At 42.1% G+C, this 23,766-nt stretch overlaps 1 protein-coding gene across 42 annotated transcripts in view; it reads left to right on the top strand.

Annotated features, from left to right (window-relative positions):
* RORA (RAR related orphan receptor A) overlaps positions 1-23,766 on the top strand; it is a 480,592-nt gene that overhangs the window by 398,852 nt on the left and 57,974 nt on the right. Inside the window, exons 1-2 of one of the 42 annotated variants that reach the window (XM_069026311.1) lie at positions 15,068-15,269; positions 15,852-15,946. The exons of 40 other annotated variants lie outside the window; for them this stretch is intronic. In XM_069026311.1, coding sequence (XP_068882412.1) covers positions 15,925-15,946 — 22 coding nt within the window. In that variant the 5' untranslated portion in view covers positions 15,068-15,269; positions 15,852-15,924. Of the gene's footprint in view, positions 1-15,067; positions 15,270-15,851; positions 15,947-23,766 lie in introns of those variants that run through there. One more of the 42 variants, XM_069026310.1, reaches the window with a different exon arrangement.

The raw sequence follows: 23,766 nt of genomic DNA, 5'->3' as shown, positions 1-23,766 counted from the left end.
ACACCCAGTAAATATGCACAGATTGGATCATGCGAGCTGCACTAAATGCAGCCATAGACAAACCACAAACTTGCCTATAAGTATTTTAAAAACTTGCCAATAATGCACATTTGCTAAGTTTCCTATGTTACTGCAGATGTGCAGTGCTACTATTTGTGGAATCCTTTCAGCAAACTGTGTATTATTTATAAATGGAAAATGAGGGAGTTTATGGTGAGCCTTCTGTCATAGTTGTTTGGCATATGGGAATTATAAATAGGACTGGGTAATCACTGATGTGCTATGCATTTGGCACTGTGGTCATTTCTGACCCAAAGAGAAGCCACAGGAGATAAATATATGAAGGTCCCTACCAGCTTTTTTTGTGTGTTGAAATATATTTTCTGTTTCACTCCCTGCTTAAGCTGCAAGCTGAATGGAGTGATTTTTTTACATAATTCTTTAACTGCTCCCACAGCATGGCTCTTCTCAAAATAGTTTGTCTTAGGTGTTTGGGACAGTTCTCTGTTAGAGGAGTGAAACCAGCACATCGTTGTCAGTGCCACTTGCCAAAGGTGTTTGAGAGCCCTCGTACAGGATATTGAGGTGAAGAACAGAACACCCAAAGTTGTAGGGCTGTGCTGCAGCTCATTTTGGATGTAATCTGAAATAAATGTTTCCAAGCGCACAATGAAGTCTTCTGCAAATCATTTGCAAGAGGAAGTGTTTTCTGAATTCCATGGAAGGCTTGCAGGCCTGGTCTTCAGAAACACCAGGAACAACACAGCACCCAGAAGGTACCCTTTGCTTCCTCCCAGCCTAGAGAAGGTAGAAAAGAATGACTGATGTTACTGATGGAGCCATTATTCTCTTTGCCAACTCCAAGCGCAACAGTTTTGTTTTTCTTTCACATCTAATTCACTCAATTTGCAAGCAGTTCTGGATATTTTTTTAAACTTTTTAAACACAGTCTGTGATCTAGTTTCATCCAGTTCTGCCTTTTCTTTGACTTTTTTCAATGATAACTGCTTTCTTCATTTGAATTTAGTTGGCAGCTCCATTGATTGATGTGCTTGATAGAATAGAATCCAGCTGTCTTCACTTAAGAGTATTGTGATGCAGGACAAACACTTTTAGTCTGTGTCATCCATGTAAACAGTCTGTGGTTCTAAAGCTATGTAAATTCATCTGGAAAATGACAGTCCACACTTGGTTTTTGCTATGCTTACAATGAGGACAGAAAATGGCTCTGGGTTTTTTGCCTAAATCATTGCAATAAGCTAGCAGGGTGATATGCCAGGCAATGCTTTAATGAAGTATACATCAAGGTTGCCAAATAAACAGGATTTGAGGCGTATGCATATCATTGTTGTGGGAAATGTTTCTACTGGTATATTAGATAATAGGTGCAATTTGAAAAAGGAACATGTAGTCCTGTTCCTCTCCACTCCTTGTGCACCCTTTGGGTGTGGGCATATTATATTGAAATGTGTAGCTCAGCACATTTTCAGTTCACCTGGTTTAAAAGAAGCTGCAAAGCAGCATAGATTTTCTTTTGCTTTCCGTCTAGATCTGATGTACAAACCCAGTAGATTGTTTTTCTTAAGTGGGCTTTGTTTCCCCTCCTCCTTCTTCATAAAATGCATATTTTGACACTGTACTTATGGGTAGTACACCTTGGTGACCTTGTAACTACTAAGCCTTTTGCGTGAAGCTGTTTTTGCAGATGCAGAGAATAAAGGAAATTATCACCTTCCAGGTGTGCACATGAAAGCACGTTTCAGGTGTATAAACAGTGTTGTTAGCTGAGGAGTAGAGTGCTTACTCAGTGAGAGCCCATTTATCCATATTCTGATGGGTTTTATTAATTATTAAGTTTAATCTGTAAGTTTTGGGTTCCCAGAGGTGAAAGGCTCTTGCTTTGTGACCATTTCTTGAGCCGGCACCAGGTCTGTACCACTTCACAGCAGAGTTTCTACTTTGTGCCTCCACTGGCTCATCCAGCTATTCCTGGTGGAGCTGATTTTTTTTAGTCTCTGTAACGTTGTTTCCAGCACTTCTCTATAGGGAGGTCAGCTAGGCAAATGACCAGGAGAGCTTACAATTGCCTATGATGAGTGAAAAAACCACTCTAAACGGCTCAGTCTTTTTAAAAACCCTCTATAATGAAATATTCTCAAGCAAGGGAAATGCATATAGAGGAGGAGTGCAACAGCTTGCTCTTTATCACTAAAAACTGCAAGCTTCAACATTGCTTTTGTTGAACAGGGATTTTTTATCTTCCTATCCAATCACCCCCTACCACCAGGCTTTAAAATACTTTTTTCTCTGGTCAGAAAGCTGGTTCAGATGCCATACCTGTGGTTTCCCTCATATTCTGGATCTTTTCATAGAACTTGGTTTCCATAGTAAATGCTTTTCAAAAAATATATGGTTCAATAAAAGTACTCTGTAGTTCTTCATTTTATAAAGGAGTGCTCTCATTAACTCACTGTTGAATAACTCTTACAACCTCAGATCTGTTTGAATTCTACTCCAAATGTTCCATTACAGGCCATCTGACACCTCATGAAACACATTATAAGCTCCACTGCTAAGTTTCTGATCTCGAGTCTTAATCCTCAAACTATTTTATCATACTTACATTTGAACAAAATATGCTGAGACAGCAAATGAGGATCCATATTTAGCCATGCAGAAACCAGGAGAAAGGATTGGTTAGTATTTACTGTTCAAAAAATTAGTGCTTTCCAAACTTCCTAGAGTGATGTGATGGGAAGCTTTTGTATTTGCTGTGTTGCCTCTTTTAATTTTGTGTTGTCAAGACACCACCATGTTTGTTATGAGAATTAGAGAGGGGGAGATGGTGCACCGCAGTTATTCAAAACCTGAACACAAAGCATTACACTGACAGCACAGGATTGGTTTCACAGATATGGAGGAAGACTGCCCTAACCCAGCAATTCCAGTTTGGAAACAGTAACTCAGAGAGAGACCTGAAGAAATCCGGCAGTTGGTGACAGTCCGGCCCCTCCTTTCTGCCCGTGCCTTGCAGGCAGTGATCTTGAACATCACTTGCCTGGAAACCCCAGCTGCAAATGCAGCTCTCAGAGGGATGCAGCTGACCTGCACATGTAGGAATGCTGTGCACACAGTATGGAATCATATCCTGCAGCACACACGTGCAGCACTGCCTAATGCCAGTGGGGAAACCACAGCGCAGCACTCCCACTAATCCCCTTTGGCAAAACTCAGGATCGCCATAAAGGAATAACAATATTCATGCTAATATTGAATGGTCCTAGTGATAAGGGAAAAAAAAAATAACCTGGAAGTAAACTAATATCCTTTAAAAAGGCAAGATACTGCTTTCAAATGTGACCTAGTTGTGTTTGGCTTGGGTTTTTGTAAGAGCACTGTGAGCACCAAGATACTGCAGTGTTCCGTATCCTACTCCTGGCTCTTGTAAACCCTCTGTACACCAGCCGTTCTTGTTGTGCTGCCTTTTCCAGTCCTTGCCTATTGATTACTTTATCTTCATCAGTAGGGAGAATAATTAGGCCTGTTTCTAGTGAGATTTTTCACCTCACTTAGCAGAGCAAGAACCATACAGGCATTCTGCTACTCATGCTACCAGTGTCTTTTAAGTTTGTTCTTATGTCTTTGCTGGATTTTGGATTACATCAGTAATCTGTCACATCTCCAGCAACAAGCATACAAAATGTGGCAGAACATTATTTCACAATTTTGGATGATTGTGTCCTACTCAGTATCATGGCACATGAAATAATTACCAACTAAGAAACTACCATAGTATTGGTAGGACCAACTAATGCCAAGCTGGTGCTTCCTTAAGTTGTCCTTTTGTTTTAATGAGAAAATAAAAATGCAAAGCTCCTAAGGGGCTGGGTGGAAAATAATTTGAATCAGCACTGCAAGTACTGAAAACAAGTATTTGAGCCTTTGAAGAAGGAGAAGTATCTGTGAGCAAATGTAATGATATGGTTGTGTGATTGTCAGTGCTCCCAAAGTATTGGTGATGCACCTCTAAAGTTATATCAGGTCTGAGGTTTTGGTATAGCAGTATGAAACATATTCTGATTTTCTCCTGACAAAGACAGCACCTTTTTCACTTAGCAAAAGGGCAGGCTTGCCTGTGGTTACCATGCTGGCTGCAATTCCCATGTGAACTTCAACTGCCTCCTCTTTTGTACAGACCTCTGGTCCTGCATGGATTTTTGGGGGCAGATATGAGAGCTAGTTCTTGTGTCAGGGAAACTGATGGGTTTTTTTGGTTTGTTTGTTTGTTTCTTTCTTTCTTTAATAGGCTTCATATATTTTTTCCTTTCAATTTCATCATATAAAAATTCAATGTATTTTTTCCTTCCTAATACTGTTAAATGTTTTGCAGGCTTAATTTAAACATAATGATTGCCTGAATACATTTGTTTTCTTATTTGGTTGACAAAACCAATGAAGCATTTGTATTGCAATGCCTTGGCAGGTTTTCAGTTTGGGATCACTAGACAGCTAAAGAGGAAGGGCTAAAGTCTGTGAAGGCGAAAATAATGCACTTATTTCCCCTTATGAAACTGCACATATTGCTCTTTGCAGCATACCAGCCCTGCATGGAAAAGTCTAACATGGAACAAATGCTTCTGTGTAGCTTTGAATGTATGGCAAGACCAACAGTTATACAGATGAAGCAAAGAAGACAAGACTGGGGAGAAAGAATGAAAATGTCCAGGGCTTTTGAATGGTGTGTTTGCCCTGTCATGGGTCAATGCACATCTGAAAGCTTCCTGTGGGTTGGGAGGGTCCATGGGCCCCCAAACTTCAGAGGCTCGTCCCAGCTGATCCTGCCTCCTGAACAAAGTGGCTAGGACCCCTGAGGAAAATGAGGCACGGAGTCTCCAGGAGTGGTTACTTCTCCCTTCTCTTAACATTCTCCTCAGAGATCTTTAGGAGTTTCTAGGGGCTAGTTCATTGTGTAATTTCTCTCCTTTTCAGAGGGGACTCCGAGACCTTGACTGTGTGAGCAAAGATATTGAGGATCCGGAATTACCTCAGTTTTTCCCTCCTTGTACTGCAGAAAAATTCCCAAATCAAATTTGGGAATCAAATACTTTCACTGAATGGAGTGGCCCTGCCAGCAAGGTTTGGTGACCCTTGCTATTGGATCTACAGCATATTGTGGGATGTCAGCAGACACACAGGCGCCGATATGTTCCCAGCTGTGAAGGCAGCTGCCTGCGCTTGTTGCTTGTGTCTCTTCTGTCCTGGGCATTGCTGAGCATTCCTGATCACTCCTGTAGTGCACTTGACTTGGAGTCAGAGCTTTCAGGTTCTGTTAGCACCAGTTCCCATTTGCTACTTTTCCCTATTTCCCTTCAGTACTGAATGGAAATGCAGCAGATGCATCACAGATACTGAGGAGAGACAAGAAGCTGTCATAGGGAATACTGTATTTTCTCATTTCCTCAAAACTGAGGCTCAGAAAGAGTTGTCTAGTGTTTCATGTTGTTCAGAAACATGCTACAGAAAAATGTAATCCCTAAGTAATTCCTTCTATCAGAATATCCTTTGATTTTTACCATATGCCTCTTCTCTATGATTTTTCAAAATTATTAAGGAGAGGGTTGTGAAGAAAACTAAAGATGATTTATGGGTTACAATAGCGTAAGTCCTCTCAATTTTGCCATACCTTATCTATTTCACATTGGTAGTTCTCCTATCAGATATCCATTTCTGTTCATTTTCTATCATATTAACTATCTTCATCAGTGCTTCAGAAGCTTTCTCCCTCTGCATTTTGATGCAGATCTCATCAATATCTCTGAACTTCGGTTCTTCTTCACCTCCTTTTGAAGTGTTCTTCTGTTAGAAGCAATCCAGCTTCCATTAATCTCTAATTTGTTAAAAAACGGTGCCATCCATTCATTTAGTCACATGCACAGGGGCTCCTTTCCATGCCTCGTCTGGCTGTTCCTCAGCAGTGGGCAGGCTGGCACTTTGATCAGTGAACTGGAGAGGTGCTTCTGGCTGCTGTAATTATGGTGAATAAAACAAACTGAACACATCTTGATTTTGTACACCTTTTTTTAACTTTCACGTTTTATTGATATACTTCCTTCTTTGAGTAATTATTTTCATGAGTTGTTTATTCTTTGGCAGATATTTCATTTTTCACTGTTTCATTCCCCAGCTCATACACTTCTCATTTTCTCTTGACAACTCCTGACCTGTTGCAGATACTGCAGAACACCTGGTTTTTTCGTACGGAGTCTCTAGGAGAGCAGTGCCCCAACATACTGGATCTAGGCTGTTCATCCCAAAAGTGTGGGAGTGGCCCCGTGGGTTTCAGCAGGACGGCTCAGATGGGTGCAGCAGGCTGTACCTTACCTGCAGTTATCATGCAACTTCTTGTGGATTGTGTACTTGTAATAGTTTGTTGAACAAATGTAAAGTGTAAAAGCTCTGGACTTTAACTGAAAAGGCAGATCAATTTCAGTAGTTCTTGCTGGAGACCAGATAAGTGACTCTTTTAAATAAGTACTGCTTTGTAGAAACAGACCCCAAAAAAGTCAGTAAAGACTTTTTTAATCACCTTCAGAAGTCAGTTTAAAAAACATCAAATGTTTTGTCCTTTAGCTAAAAAGGAATAGAATCATTAAAAGCATTTTGAATTATTGGACACTTGAAAACCCAAACATCCCAGTCCTGAAATTCAAGTGTCTGCTAACTGTAGGTTGTAGAGTACATGCTTGCAATACGTGGGCTTCGGAGTGAGGAAGTCTGTGTTTTAAGAACAGGGGTATGTGTTAGGACCTGACTAGAGAAGTGTGCTGATGAACAGCTGCCCTGTGCAAGAGGTAACCCCCCCACCAGCTCCAGCAGCCTTAAAGTAAAGATTAACAGCTCTTAAATTAGCCTTGATTCTATTAGAAATGGCCCTCATATTTCACGCTCTGGAAAGGGATATGGGGAAAGAATGTCATAATGTTTCCCTCTTCTTTGACAAGCCTTTCGGTAGCCCTGTCAAAAATCTTTAAAATGGGATTGAAATAATCAGGAATGATGTGCCTTTGTGTAAAATGCTTGGCACTTTCTTTTCTGTAAAATGGGTGTATGCTAGTAAGGTTTATATTATGAGTTAAAAATTATTCTTATCAAGCAAGTGCTAGTAGCTCATATCAAATTACTAAAACAGAAAATGAGAAGGTTTCTAAATCCTTCCCATTTTGTTTTCTAAATAGGATAAAAAAATACTGTCATGAGTTAAATTAATACAAATGCGGATTATAAAACCCGATTTTAGATGAAGCAATAGATGATCCTCTATAGGTGTTCTGCTCTATATGCTCTGCTTTGTAATCTAATTCATCAGCTTAGAATACTGCACTCCCCTTTTCAAAGTGAAGATGGTTCTTTGCAGGTGTTCTCTGAACTTGGTGATTATTAGCAAAACAGCACTCTCAAATAATTATCTTCCTTTGTAAGTGAATCATCTTATTATTTTGCTTCTATTAAAGTCTAGTATCCTTCAACAGTGTCACATTATCATGTCTAATAATCAGAATTATGCGAAGGAATTATCTGTATGGATTTCATGCCCAGGAACTGTATCATCGTTTATTTATCACTCTAAGTAGGTATGCAGTGTTTTGTTTGTTTGAAGTACAGTAGTTGAGGTGGTATTGACTTTTGAAAATAGATCATTAAAGTTTATGTTTTCTTTAAAGTTGAAGCCTTAAAAGCCATAATCAGCTGCCACTTATTTTTTACTAATGGCATAAGAAGTAATGAATTTTCTTTGATAATTTCAAGAATGTAATGGTGCTGTGGAGGAATACATCAGGAGTGAAGGCTGCTGAAGTGGCTCAAAAGTTTGAAGAAGTGAGAAATGGGAGAAATTAACAGTGATCTGCTAGTACATGATCAGAGAATATGTTTGGCTTGCCAATGGTTCTGTTCTGGGGCTCAGTATTAATCTGAGGAGGAACTGGAGAAAATGCTATAGCACAGTATTTCCCCCCTTCCTCTGTTAAGCACTGTGCTGGAAAAGAGGGGGTCAGATAGGCTTAGAAGCCCAGATAACTGTGGCTTGAAGACTTAATTCTGAAGAGAGTCCTAACACAGAGTTTTAACTGTCCTGGAAAGCATGTGTGATTCTAAGCTTGTATTTTGCATTGAGACATAGAAAACATACCAGATCTTAATTTTTTTTTCTTATAATAGCACAAATACTCTCTAGCGCAAAGCTATATAAATAATGTATATGCTCACAGGAGCAGGAAATATGCTGCTGATCAGACAATGTCAACTTAGATGAATCCTGTCCTGAAAGCTGTTCTTTAAATGTGAGCACTAAAACCACTATTGACATGTGGCACTACCAACTGAAATGTCAATAGTTATAAAAAGAGTATTTCATAACGCAGAATCATTGCTTGGTTTGCTTGATTGGACAGATGCTTCTACTTTCCATGAAAGAAAAATATTTTCCGTATTAGTTCTCTGAGTGCCCAGTGCAGCTTATCTGTCCCACTCATGCTCACATTCTTAATCACATTGTTAAAAATGGGGAAAATTTGCTTGCTGGTCTCATATAGCATAAGAGGGAGGTTTGACTGTTGCTGGGCATGACTTGAAGCAATTTAAAAGTTGGCATATTTACAGCTGCTCTCGGGTTACTTTTGCTCAATCTGAAAGTGGGTGCAACACAAATTCCTTGTGTTGAGCATCCTCATCCCATATGTGAGACTGCTTCAATTGTTCTCTGGCAACTCAGACATAATTTCCAGAGTTCATAGGCAGAAGGCACAACTTTGGCTGGCTGTAGACTTACATTTCTCTGGTTTTTCTTAAGCATAGTTGAAGCATTCAGTCTGTTCAACAGATGAGAGCATTGCCATAAGCAGCGAGGAGACAAAGAGACTGAAGCGCTGTTAATGCCCTAGGCACATGGAGTGGCAGAGGACCCACTGGGATATGCCCATATCATCTTGATTGTTGAACTATTTATTAGAAAAAGGCCAGAAAACTCCAAGGTTGCTTCCTGGTGCTGCATCTGGCCAGACACATTTGTGAGGAAGATTCTGAGCAGGAAACCTGTCTTGTTTCATCTCATGCTCTGTTCACTACCACCATTTCTCCTGCCTTGGCTATCTCTGGTGGTGCAAAAGAGGGCAGAAAGGGAAGTCCAGGGATTAAAAAAACGGAAAAAAACCTGTTATTTATCCCTGGTATATAACTGGCTAATGATCTAAAGCAAGTAGTCAGCTCAGTCATACATTTGCTGGGGGAAGCAAATGCTCCAGGCTGGTCTTGGGCATCCCTGTGAGCATTGCAATTCTTCTGCAAATGGCTGTATGCACAAAGGTTTGGGAAATGGACCTAACACTTTGTGAAACCCAGTTGTTGCCCATAAAATTCAATAAAAATGCTATAGGCCAAAGGCTTTTCTGGGAAGTAAGAACTTTTTTAATAAGGTATTTTTCAGAAAGAGACCAAAGCACATAGAGGATTCTGTCAACTGTCAGCCGGCCTACAGAAGGCCCCAGCACCTGTCCAGGTGACAGGACCTCTGCATCCAGGCATCTGCTGTCACCTGTCACCAGCAGGATGCTCAGTTGGTAACTGAGCATCTTCGTCCACTCTGTGCTACAGCAGTTTACACTAAGCTGATAAGGAACAAAAGGACTTCTGAAGATTCTAAAATACACTGAAGATGTTTCACTACAACCAGCATGATTCTTTTTTGGTCGATTTACAGGAAAAGGTGGTTCTTTGGAGAGCCTGTTTATTCCGAAAAATTATTATATGGCAATGATCCTTAAAGAAGGGTCTAATGATTACTTCTTTGAGGATAATTAGGATCTTGCTTGGTCTTTGTGCTGCTGACAATCAGCAGTTGCTTTATGCACCGTCCATTGACTTTTCCCCACCAAAAGGGATATACAGAACAATACATAGCTGCGGTTTTTGGCAAGCAACACTGGCCAAAATACCCTGGCAAGATTATGCATGAAAAAGAGAGCTTTAACAGCTTTCAAACAATTCTTGCTGTTTGTCAGGATGTTGTAGGAAGATTTGATCCTTCAAAACTGTATAAATGAGAATCTCTGTCAAACAGGGACTCGGCAGTGGCAGTGTGGTCAGTAATCCAATACCCATCATTTCATACCCTCTTTTAGGTGTAGACAAAAGGGGGATGCTACCAAGTCCAGTTTGATCTATTTCTTCATAATGTTGTAATCTTTCCCACTGCAGGTGGCAGATGATTAATTGGTGATAATCTCATCTTTCTAATCACTTTATTTCCAAAGTGTACTGCTGTTACCTTAGATTCTGAAAAGCAGAAAATATTATATCCTTTTAAGGGATTTCAAAGTGAGAGGCAGCCGGCTGAAAATTCAGTTGACTAGATGTTTAAAATCTTCTGCTACCAACAGCATGCCTAGCTGATAATAATGACTTTAGATTTACCTTTCATCCAGATGAACCCCAAAACATTTTGCCAACTCATACTTCATTTCACCAGGTGCAGAACTGCAGCAGCTGTTTGGCAAAGCACATCAAGCAGTTCAACAGTTGGGGATAGCAATGTACTTAATTGGGAGTTGTGGAGTAGTCTCTAAAATGACTTGATTAAGACGTATAGCTGTAGGCCCACGCAGCACAAAAGCACACCTCCTCAGCAGGAACTGAGGAAGGGACTTTGAAGCAAAATGGAATGATTGCAGGGTCAGCATAGTAGCAGTTTTAAATAGATGAAAAAGAGGCAACTTAATGAGGACAACCTCAGTTAGATTCATCTTCGACAGTGTGCTACTTGGAGGTCTAGAAATAAATGAAGACTAAAATACCACTAAATCTAGAGGGTGAAATGTGTTAAGGTGCGATCATTTTCTTTTTGGGGTGTTGCATATATCAGTTGGAAGCCACTTAAAAATTGATTGTCAACAGGGTGAACAGAATTGTGAATTATGATTTTAAAGATTATCTAGAGCTGCAGTTTTCCTACACTTGGTTTTGGGTGTCTTTGGTAAACAAGGTTGTTGTGATCGCTGCACCTGTGTGGTTTCACATATGGCTGTTGTTGAGTAAGAAGCCAAAAAGGCAAAAGCAGAGTGTTCTGATGCTTGGAACTTGTTTTTATGTTTTAAACTCTAGTCATATCTAGACCTGCAACCCTAATGTGAGCTGGTAGCTGAATGCTTCACCTGATAGTAGGACATGTGATTGCGTTGCAAATGGAGAAGGGCTTTGCTTTCAGTATCACCTGCTTTTTCCCATTTACCAGCAGCTGTTATCACAATCTCTGGGCAGAGTTTAACTCCTCAGAGGAGCTCTTTAAGTGCTGAAAAGAAATTTTCAACATTTTCTATAGGTGTTTGAAGTGCTGAAAAGTACTTGAGTATTTCTAAGCGTTACTGTTACCTATTTGAATTGATACAAGATTTCCTAAACATTTTAAAGAACTGATTTCATTGCAAGCCAATGAAGACTTCAGAAAAACAATTAAAAATATGCATGATTATGTGAATTTATACTGCCAGTCTAAGCCCTTTTTTAAGTGAAAGCCTATGTGTAAAACTAGCTCTAGGTAATTTTTAAAAAGTGAAGAAGCTGTCTCTGCTAAAGCTGAAAATGTGGAGGCCCTGGATGATGTATTGTAGTGTTTTTCTATCACATTTCCTTCCCAGTAAGTAGGTTTTCATCTCCATGGGAGAATGCAGCATGCAGCCCTTGCCCTGCAAGAGGTTTGCATGCAGTTGTGTTTGTAGCAGTGATAGAGCAGTGGGTAAATGCTGTACCTCAGAGTGGTTTGACAGCTTCAGCTTCATAACAACTCTGTGTGGCTAAACCTCCTTCAGACAGGGGGTGGATTACATGACACATTTTCTTTTAAGAATGCTTTTTTCCTCTATGCTAGGTAGGGAAGAAGGGTGGTGGTTGTGTCCTGTATTTACATAAATTTTAGTGATAAGTAGGTCTCAAAATTCTTCTGGAATTAAGCCTAACCATGCAGCTTCACTTAGACAAGAATGCAAAACATAACCCAACAGTCTGCAGAAATGCTCCCCATTCATGTTCTAAGTCAGAACAACATAAACGTCTTTGTTTAATTAGTTGCATTTAAACTATTTCTCTTTGGGGCTGTCCTTGAACAAGTAGTTAGGAGTAGTTGTTGGTTCATCTTGGAAGCTGAATTCTTTACTTTGCTCAGTAGGTTTAAAAAGAGGGGGAGGAGGCAAGCTTCTCAATGTTTTCTGTCCTGTGCTTAGAATACTCAATTAATACTGTCTCTTGCATTACCAGTGCTAATAGCTATCATAGGTGTTTCCCCTTTCTCTGTTAGCAATTTAACACTTCTCTGTTTTGCCTAGCAGGGTTGAAAAGGTTTTTAGAGGCAGTTGTTTCCCTCAGATTGTTGTGGAGGCTTGTGGTTAGGCTGACAAGCTGAACACCTTTTATATCAGTACAACACAGAACAATACTTGACAAGGTTCCCCGATCTGTTCCCATCTCTAAAGCAGCAATCTAACGTTTGCAGTTCCTGGCTGTTTGGGTGTGCTTCGGCTGTGCCACAGCGGCTCAAAGGATGAGCACATGCTGTGATCAGGGTCTACTTGCAGGCCACTGCTCAGTCTGAACCATTAATAAATACATTTGACATGTTAAGGAGGTCTTTGGATGCAGAAATCAAGGCAAGAATTGAGTGTAACCTGAGGTGTAGTTTCTCACTCCTGTGAAGAGTTTGCAGTCTTGCAGTGTTTCATGGGTATCTATCAAAAGCTTAAGGAACAAGCAGGATAGACGACAAGCTTCTGGAAACTGGGAAGCATTCCTATCAGTCAAATGAAACCCTGCTGCACAAACAGCGAGAGCAATTGCCTGTCAGGTGTACTGTAATACTGAGCTCAGTATTACTTGACTGGCACATTGTGTTGTCACTGACACAATGTCTGAACTCCAGTGAGACTTTCACTATTGCAGTAGTTTGGTAAATGGGGAAGGAAATGGATTTTGGATGGAGTTTTTATAATGAGGTCAATCTGAGACAGAATACCCAAGTGCGAATGGATGTGCTTACATATCCAAAAGTCAGCAGACGGCTTTAGATGGGTTATTGATAACAAATAATAAACTATTTTAGGTATGCTTTTCTCACTTAAAATTGTCTGATGACAAATCTTCTATAATTTTTTGAAGCAGCCATTGTAAGGCATTTGTAAGAATGCAAAATCTGTGTCATCTGCTTATTATTGAAGCCGTTTAGCACATCAGATGTCATTCCAGATTACCAGTTGCATTTCAGCTGGACTGGAAACAAATCCAGATCAGTAATAATGTAATGCTGTGTACCTTAAGGTTAAACATCTGACAAGACAACTAGTGTTAATGGACTGTGACATTTTTCAGGCCATGGGTCTGACATTACTTGCTGTGTCAGAGTAAAATGTTTACAAAGATCTAACTCCACATTACAATACATTAAGACATCATTCTTTTCTCTTGTGCATGCTCCAAGCTTTCTGGCTGCATCTAAATTCCACAGTTGGCCCATGTGCAAAAGCAGCATCTTCCAGGCTCTGAAGAGCTCTGAGCACCACTGTTAGTGGGATTTGATTCAGTCCAGAATGTCCTGTAAGGTTTCTGTTCAGTACATGGCAACTTTACAGCTTGTGCTGCAGATAAAACTCCATGAGCACAAACCCATCTGGGACCAGGTCACTACCACTGTAAATTTTCTGAGCCATATCTCACTAGACATGGGCTATTGGTAGGAATGGCATAATGTAAGGATAGCAAATACAGATGAAAAAAATTATGACAAAGATATCTCCTATGTTTACACTATTGCAGCAGATGAGCTCTTGGAATTTTTAATTTTCAAATTTTTTTAAAATAAGGAGAATTTAAAACAGTATTTTGCATTAATGGGGCTTGAATGACTAGACTGATAAATGGTAAGTACACCTGGATCAAATCACATTTAAATAATATCATATTGTATTAAGAACTCATTAAAGAAATAGGTAAGAATTAGCCATAAAGGGCCATTTAATAGTAGATTGTTCCAGTGTCCTCATCTCATAAAGGCTTTCTAATTATAGGACTTTGTTTCAAATATTAAGATGGTTCCTCTGGCTTCTGTTTGTGTGTATTTTCCCTTGTCTTATTTTCTTTAAATGCTTATACTTCTGATTAAATAAAATTAAATGGTATATTCTGTCCCCTCTTAAACAGCTTGTAGTGCATCAATTTTTGTGTGTGTTTTTATATTTTGTAACAGTCTATTCCAGTGGCTAAGACAGGAATTGGAAAAAAATACTGGGTTTGTTAATGCAATTTTCAGCTAAGTATGGGGTTTTTTAATAGGTTGGATTATTTTCGTCTCTCTGTGTGTGTTCAGTCATGCGCTATCCCTCTTGCAGTGTGGATGTGTGTGTATCCATGAATGCAAAACTTCATCTCACAGACTGACAGTCCAGTGACATCCGATGCCATAGAATAGATGAAAATATCTCTAGCAGTGGTATCATGCTTCAGACGTTCCAAGTAAATCCTAAGAAAGCATGAACCCATCACCAGACAGATTTAAAATGTAAATGCTGCTCTGCTTGATCAAGTCAACGACTATTAAGTGCAGAGCGTTGTGCCAAAATGTAGCGGCAATACGGTTATTTTTTACTTAAAACAACACTTCGGGGGGGCCTGTGTGGGAACAAACGCGCACTCGAGCAGCGGGCCGGGGCCCGAGGGACGGGGAGCTGCTCTGGGGCACCGCGGGAGCGCTCCAGCTGCCACCGCCCCGTTCTGCCTCCGGTCCGGCACCCGGCCCAGCCCCGCTCTCGCCGCCCCGGCAGCGGGGCCGCCCCGCAGAGCCCCGGGCCGTGCAGCACCTGCTGGGCCGGGCCGCGGCGGGGCCGGGCGGAGCAGCCCCGGGGCGGCGGAGGCGGCGCTGCGGGCCGGGCGCACCCCGTGACCGCCCCTCGGCGCCGGCAGGGGAGGGGACGGGGCGAGCGGTGTAAACAAGGCGGGGGGCCGGGGCTGGCTCCGTGTCAGCGGGTCACATGGAGCCTCATATGGGCCGGGGGATGGCGGCGCGGCGCGGCTCTCCGCTGGCAGGCGGCGGCTGCTGCTGAGGCGGCGGCGGTGCTTTACGCCGAGGGCCCGTCCCGCCTCCCCTCCCCGCCTCCTGCCCGCCGCGCTCCGCTCCGCTTCGCTCCCCGCCGTTCGCCGCTGACAAATGATGTGCGTTGTGCTCGCCGCGATGAAAGGTAGGCGCGTCCGCGGGCGAACCCGGCCCGGGGAATGAAATGAGCCGGGCCGGCTGGAGTCGCGGTGCTCCGTAGCCTCCGCGCTCGCCGCGCCGGGGCCGCCGCTCGGGGTCCGGCCCCGCTCATTTCATTCCCCGGGCCGGGGCGGCGCTGGCTGGGTGGCGGCCCCCGAGCGGCGGGAGGCTCTCGGGAGCGCTCGGGGGGACGGGCGGCTCAGCCCCGGGTCGGTGCCGGCGGGAGCGCAGCGGCAGCGCCGCGGAGCCGCCGCACTTTACAGCGGCGCCTGCAAGTTAGAGGGGGAGAGCCGATGTGCCAGCACGGCGCTGGGCAGGCAGAGGCTGCGGTGCCGTGGCTGGAGTCGCTCAGAGCGGAGACGAGATGTTCTTGAGCTTTCTACAAACCCGTGAAGAAAACGCAGTCTGTAAAATCTGTCTCTAGGAAAGGGGAAAGGACGTGCAGCATCCTCTGGGTAGCTGATGGGGCTAAAATGCCGTCTTCAGACAGCTGCTCATCTTTCAAAGGCTTTGGAATAAAAGGAAAGACCAGAGTTACTTAGTGATTTTTTTTTTTCTAAACCCGGAGTATTCTCTGCTTGCGGATTCGAATCCTTAATGAGGGGCAGTGTCAGACTGAGGACAGTCAAACGAAGTTTTTGATGAGATACCAAAAGTTTAGAGGTACGTTTGTAGTCTGCCCTGTTTCCTAATAAAATTAGGTCACAGTAGAGCTTTGCATTGCAGTATTTTTAAAGTTAAAGGTTTGGGGGTTTTTAAAATACAGAAAAAAAAAATCTAAACCAAATAACTATCCGGCTTACATGCAATATTTTTTACAGCAATCTAAAGTCTCTAAGTGTTGGCATTTGAATTTAATGCCCCCACTAAAATACTAAATGTGTGCTGTTTAAATTGAGTTTTAGGCGAAATTTCTTTTAAAAAAAAATCTAATTACTTGGAAAAAGAATATTGAGTTCTGCTGGGGCTAGAGACTGTCTCCTTTTTTTCCACGTTGCAAGGCACTAGGTAATGCACACCAGTAGCAGCATAGTGTTTAAGGACGGTAATTTTCAGTTACTAGGTTTCCTTTTCTTCTTGGAGAGAAGCCTATGTGAATAAAAAGAAAAGCACTATATTCATTAATCATTAGCCGTGCTGAATATATTTGGCAAGAAAATGTAATTGGTTTGATTCAAATACTTGTGTCTCTAACAAAAGGAAGTGCATTTTTTTTAAGTGCAAACTACATGGATATTTTAGCAGTCCTTTAGAATTCTACATATTCTGATAACAGTTTTTCAGCATATCCCTCATAAGCCTGTTAGAACCGTGAAATTAAATAAACAAATTTTTTAAAAAGGAGGAAAGTACACACACACAAAAAAATTGGAGGGTGTGAGTATGTTATATGTTTCTGGACAGAGATTTAAGGTGTGTTGTGAAAGAGCAGGCAGATGATTTATAGCAATTCAACTTCAAAATATATTTGTTATTCTCTTGGGAATTTTATTTAAACCACTTTCCACACTGATGTAAAATCTTGGCAGACCTAGCTTTTGGATTTTAAAGTGTAATTCCTAGTGGCTTTATTATGGAAATGCTTAGGTCTTTGTACTTTTTACAGACTACTTCTATAGTACATTTAATTCATGTTTCATAGTATTTCGTTTTCTAGTGCATTGAGAAACTTCCTTGGTTTCTTATCCTTTCTCTAATTTGCTGGACAGGGTTCAGCTGGAGGAAATGTGTTGTCATTTGTCTTAAAAGGGCCTCTGACTGCTATGAAATAATAGATCCACAGTCCAATATTGTGATTTGAAAGAAGTAAACCAGTAGAACAGGGAATGCAGTTTATTTAAGCTCGAAAGTACAAGGGGAAAAATGCAAAATCTGTAGGTGAATTGGGTGTCTTGTTTATTCTGTCTTCTGTGGTGGCGTCTTTTGGCAGTTCTAATCTTTTATAGTTCTGAAGGTAAAGTGCAAAAAATTGTGGTCTTCAAGAGAATATGGGATTTTTACGTTGGGCTTAATTTTCGTTTTTAAGTGGAAAAAGGGAGTATTTATCCCTTTCCTATTGCTATTTAGGTGGCCCAGACTGATAATATGTGAAGTTAATTTGTGAGTTGTTTTATTTTTCTTGCAACATAATGTTCTGGCAAACACATTCTCTTTAATTTTGAAAAGCACTCAGCCTGTGTCCAGGTTTGGGCCAGCTGTCACACATGGAGAGAGCTGCATTCGTGCACTTAAAGTGCTGGGTACAGACCAGTCATGGGAAGAGCCTGGGCACGTCTTTGAGACAGGCTGCGTGTTTGGAAATGAAACTTTCTCATTTCAGACAGAGCGTGAAGAGGATTTTTTTCCAACTTATTTCTAAGAAAACAGGCAGAGGTGAAGCATCAAAGTTCTTAATGACTGAAGAAGTATTTTCTATGTTGATGGGCTTTTAAAAATTATGTATCAACTGCTGTGAATCTGTAGAGGATCCAGGAAGCCTTGCATTCTCAGTTTGTAACACGGGCAAGTCAGCTAGCCAGCTGACACTTCTAAGGGAGACGGCAACTTTACGTGCTCACTGGTGAAGTTTGCAAAGAAATCCGATCATTCTGCCGGCATAGTCACTGGTACAGATCTTATTCCAGAGAATGTCTTCCCTGTCAGGAGCGTCCGGGGTGACTTCAAGGAGAATAGTGCTAAAGTGCTGAATTGATGAGCAAATACACTGCGCTGAAGTAGAACTAGGGATTCATTTGTCAGGCCAGTACAGAACCAGAGGTGAGCCCGACACAGGGAGATCGTTTCCTCAGTGTGGGATTGTACCATGTTCTGGTCCCTGCTTTGTAGAGAGGTAGGTCAGTCAGGCCCAGTGCTGCAGAGAGCTCAAGCACTTGTTTCGTACTATCGTCAGGCCTGGACAGAAGGGTTCAGTCCACTGATGAGTTATAAAGTATGGACAGGAACCCGGCAATAGTTGCATTATCTTTCATATGTCCTAAATAGAGATTGGTGGGAAGACTGATGTAAATTTTCTAAGCTATTTCAACCCTGGTGTATTTATTGTTAAGGTGGCATTTGAGGTACTAGTCCTGACTACTGCTGTGTGAACATAAAGTTCAGTCTGTTGTTGTTTTTTGGAAAATGGACCAGATGAGTACAATCTGTTGTTCCTAGGTTGTAAGGAAAATTGTTTTGCTTTGGGGGTCTGTGCTGGGATCACTGGAAATACAACTAGTTTTTCTACTGACAGTGTCTCCAAGTGAAAATTCAGTCATTAAAAAATACCTGTTTAAGGAAAAAGACTCCACTGGTTTCCTGATTAGTGCACAGGATTTTTGGAAACTGCTGCATTTTTCCAGGGAAGCCGAGCTGCAGCTGGGCAGAAGACAGGATTTCCCTTGCTGCCGCTGTCCCACCGCCCCAGGTGCTTTCCTTGTAGCGACCCCCATGCTCCGGAGCCGGCAGAGCCGGGCTGCTCCGGGGCCGGACAGGGATTCACGCGCTGCTGCTTCATGCGGGTGAGCTTTTCCCAGTCTGTCAAGCCTGACCTTTTGACGTGTTTTTTGTCATGTATCCTGGCACCAGCCTGCCACGTTGGTAATTACTCAGTGTTTTTCGCCAGTATACAAATGCCTATGGAAAAATATCTTGCCATAGGTTTAAAAAAAAAAAGGTTGCTTTGCAAATTGAAGCGTGTTTAAATTTACCTTCACTGTGGCACTACTGAAAGTTAAATCCAAATTAGCAAATACCCCAGTACAGAACTCCTGTTGACTAAATATTAACAGAATCTGGCCTTTGGAATTGCTAGCTGACAGGCTGTTTTCTTGCTGCTTTAATTTCATATGATTGAGCTGAATGACTTGTTTGTACCTAAAACATTTGTTGCATTACATTCGCAGGATAAGATTGGTTTTTGAGGTTTATTGCTGAAATGTACTTTTTAGGCTCTTTGAAAGACTCTCGAGATTTAAAATAAAAGAGGAAATCTGTCTTTATGTCTCACTCTGTGAAAATCAAAGGCAGTTGCATGCTCTGTACAAGTCTCAGTTGGGGACACTCCTTTCAAGTAAGGAGATTCTGTCCTGTTTAAGTCAGCAAAAACTGTGGGTGCTGAACATCTCACTAGATCAGACTCTTTAAACTTATGTGCAGCTCTTGCCTAGCTAAAATGGTGGGCCTGTTCCCACCGGCTGGTAATGTGGTCTTAAAAGTAATTTTTCTAGGATCATTCTGAATAATTGGGGCAAAACTCAAGCGGTCTACAGACACAACTCAGGGACTTCTCTACCCTTTTTTTTAATGAAACAAAACAAAATTAATCCCGGGATGAGGTTGCAGAGGAGGGTATTTGAGCACTGCTGGTGTTTGGGGTGTGGGCTGTGCACTGATACGAAATGTCCTCATGCTTTATTCAGTGAGCTGATGCAGGGGGTCAGGGGGAGATGGCAGCTGGTTCACTTGGTTCAGGGGAAGGGCCTGCAGCTCTGCAGCTTAGCTCTGCAGGGGGGAGCTGAATGCTTGTATTGGCATTTTTTAGTTTGGAGAGTAGTGTCTAGAAACATCAGTGAAGAACTGAGTCCTCTTGGTATCAAGTACTTCCCCACTGTGTGAAAGAGACTGATTTCTTTACTCATTCCCCATTATAGAGAACCTAGCATGTTTGGAGGTTTTTTCTAGGATGATGGAGCACTCAGTTTTAACCTTAAGGGGTTTTAAATCTTTCTTCTTGCTTCTCTTGCCTACAGTACAGTGTAAAAATGATCACTATCATGTAGTAATTACTACCAGGGTTGTTGGTATTTCATCTTGACTACACAACAGAGTTCTAAGTTGGTATATTCTAAACTATATGTACTAAATCAAAATTGGCAAATCTTTGTGTCTCTCCTGAGTAGATACTTTGCAATTCTCTATCTAGTGTTGGAGGAAGTTGAGACGCAGCATGTTCTTTTGTTTTGCTTTCCATTCCCAGGAGATAAGTTTTTGTAGTGTGCAAAATAACTGCATATTACAAGAATGTTATTACAGTCAGACTTGATACATTTTAGAATGTTTTTCTGGGGTATTTTATTCACAATGAAAGAAAAAAGTATTCACCTTTCTTGTATTTATCTGTGAGCTGTAATTTGCAATTACAGCTGATAACTCCTGAGATCGAGCAAGCAGTAGTTCTATCCTTTTGTGGTTTGTCTTTTCCTTGAGGACTGATATCTAAGGGATATGCACATAACTAATGGTACAGAAACTGTCTTCTTCCTTTTTGAAGATCAGGGTTTTTTCTCCTTTTTGCAATAAACATTAGCAGGGGAGGGGAGCATTCTGTCCTCCAAGAATAACTAAGTTATGTGAAAAAGGGTGACTGCACAGTGCAGACCTCTGCTCCTTGGATAAAAACAAAAAGGCACTGACTGGAAAGTTGAAGCAGAAAGCTGTTTTAGGGGGTCTGGGAGATGGAAGTTCTCCTTATGCTTCATCCTGTAACCTCCCTCTGCTGAACAAAGTCTTTAGCTTGCCCAGTTTTTTTGGTGGTTTGTTTTTTTTTTGTTTTTTTTTTTTTTTCCTTCACTTTTCTTGCTGGAGGCATTTAGGCTGAGAAGTTCTGCAAAATACAGGTTGGCAAGCTCGGTGCAGTTTCAGGCTGCTTCCCAGTTGCCTGCACCTTCTGTTGAGAACACGAGGGAGTGACTCAGGGCGGCAGTGACTCACGGGGTGCTGTTCCCCTCTCCACAGTGGGGGTTAGCTGCAGCAGGGAGCTTGCTGACAGCCTTGGAGAGCTCCGTGCACTGGAGGAAGCCCCCTGAGGTACCACCACTGAGCCTGTCTGCCTGCACAGGTTACCACGGATTCCCACTTTTGTGAAAAATGTATTTAAATCAGCGTTTGCTTCCCTTTTCCTTTTTGGTGCCAGGGGAAGATGAAGCACGCATGTTGACAGGAGCGAATTGATGTCTGAGTCCTGTGTCGTGCCAGTTGGGACATCTCTCTTAGGTTCTCCCACCCCTCACTTGGTGCCTGTGTGCTGTCACTCAGGACCAGGGAGCTGGTCTGCCCATGGAGTTGCAGTCTCCGCAATGGGTAGTGCTCCTTGCACTCTCTGGCTGCAGCCTAATGTGAACCTCTGACATATAAAGCTCTTGAAGTGCACGATTCTCTCCAGAGAAGTCTGGGGTTGCCCAGCACTGTTGGGGTCAAGTGTAGCCCATGTCCTTGCTGCTGTTAGTGAGTGCAGCTGGAGCACTTCATCTCAGTGGGGACTGGCAGGGGTCAGCAGCTCCCACTGCTGCTGCCCTTGCACCTGTGGCCCAGCTCCACCACACTTAAGCAGTCAACTTCAGTAAGGTCACAATTTCACTGCATTTTTTGTTTTCATTCCTATATGATGGAGAGAGGTGCAGGACTCATCGCTTGTAGCTCTCCTGTTTGTGTGATTCCAGCCTTTGGGCCTTTTGTCATGCTGCATACATAGCCATCTAGGCTAAAATCAATGTGGAGAGAGGTATAATCATCCCAGCTTTCATTTTAAGAGCATTTATCTCAAAGCTTAATTAAAGCTGCTTGGATGTAAATAAGTCTAACCTCTTCACTTCTGAACAATGCAAATAGAATAGTCAGCATACTTACAGGGTATCAGCCATGTAATTATCGTGTACTGTTTGTGTTCTTTGAAATACTGTGCTGTTTCTTGCCTCTGAATCGTGGGACATGGTGCTTCATAAAACCAGCTGCATGACTCTTTATTTATGTACTTTAGAAGAAGTTGATCCTTCTCAAACAAAGGGGTGGAAAAGTGGCATTAAATCTGTACGTAGACGGATACACTGTGACGAAGGGTTTGTCAAAGTGTTCCTTCAAACTGAAGGGACCACAAGCTGGAGTTCTGACTGGTCGGACAGAGAAGCAGGGGTCGTGTTCCTGCACACTAGCCTTGCTTTTCACGGGCTCTAGGTGGTGCTGGTCAGAGGCACTGCAGGCACCCTGCCCTGAGCCGTGTGCTTGGGCCTCGTGCCACCTCTGCTCACACCTGGTATGTCCACAATACTTTCTGCACTCTCAGCCAAAAAAGAGAAGAGGTCCTGTCACCATTTGCACATGCTGTCTTCTGCAGTGTTACTCTTTGTTTGGTGTTCTAGAAGTCTTAAAGTCTTTGCTATTCTTGCTGTAATTTTGTTAACAGCATGAAATGGGGAGTGATGCATTATGACAATGGCTTCTTCTTCCAGCTCTTGCAGATACTGAGAGCTGATGTATTTGATTGGCTCAGCAATTTTCTCCCTTCATCCAAGTATCGTTTGCTGTTTAATGCCTTGAACAATTTACATGATCCAATTAGAAATCAAGTTCCTATTTCATATTTCACACCTCTTGTGAGACTGCCAGGGATCTTATGAGCTGATACTGTGCCATGGGTTAAGTGTGCCTAAAACTTACATAAGCTGCTGTTTACCTCACTCCTAGTTCTGAAGAGAGAAGCACTCTCTTGTCCAGCCTCCTCTGCTTGGCCCTGTGCCTAATGGGACATGATTCAAAGTGTCATTTATCTTCTTCTCACCCCAAAAGGAGGTTAAATTCTCTCTAAGCCCCAGGTGCTCTCTGCCTGGAGCCTCTAGTCTAGGTAGTGTAGAAAGCCAGTAAAAAATGATCCCTGGTCATCAGAACATTTGGAGTTTCCTTTTTGTACATAGATATTTGCATACTTCACTTCTGGCGAAAATTTGAACAGTATAAATTGCTGTACTACTTAACAGGAGCAGCAGTAGCTGCTCTCCTCCTGTATCAACTGTAATGCTTCTCATAATGGGTGCATTTTTCCATTTGGCTAAATTAATTAGCCCATCTTTATCTGTGTTTGATTTGTCAGAGCAGCTATTGTGAGAAAACACACACTTTCTAGTGAATTTGTAGTTATTCCTTGCTCAATTTGGGAATTAATTAACCCATCTTGTGCACTGCAGAAAACTGCTTGTTGTAGAGTGCCCCTGCTTTTTCCTCTCCTTGGACTACCTCTTTTTAGGGTCCTGTAGAATTGGTCGTACGATGGATGTTGTGTTACCGGTTTTGGAGCACGTAAATGTAAGTGAAGCCACCATCCAGTACTGGTTGGAGACATCAGGCTGGAGCACTCCAGGGTTAGGGAGCTGTGTTTGCCACTATTGCTGCAGGGGCACTCTCTGCCACGAGGAGAGGGGCAGATGGATTGTGACTGTCTGGAGGGGCTGAGCTCACACTCAGCTTTGTTTTCTGTCAAAGGGACACACCCTGCAGTTGTTAGATTGACAGAGATGCACTGTGTTAAGTTTTGGGGAGAGTTTTTCTTGTACGGTGGGTACCTTATTGAATTAAAAGAAGTATTTCCTTAAAATATGAGTGCATAAAGATGTTTGTAACTGCTGGATAGATTCTTGTATCAACAGATAATAAAAAAGCCAGACAGGTTAATTAAAGAGCCAGAGATGTTTCATTTGAGAAACCTCATATGCATAGGCGCCTTCTAAATGGCTGAG

Source organism: Aphelocoma coerulescens, chromosome 10, assembly GCF_041296385.1.
Source record: "Aphelocoma coerulescens isolate FSJ_1873_10779 chromosome 10, UR_Acoe_1.0, whole genome shotgun sequence".
NCBI classification, from domain to species: Eukaryota; Metazoa; Chordata; class Aves; order Passeriformes; family Corvidae; genus Aphelocoma; species Aphelocoma coerulescens.
This window is presented reverse-complemented; position numbering and strand designations above follow the sequence as displayed.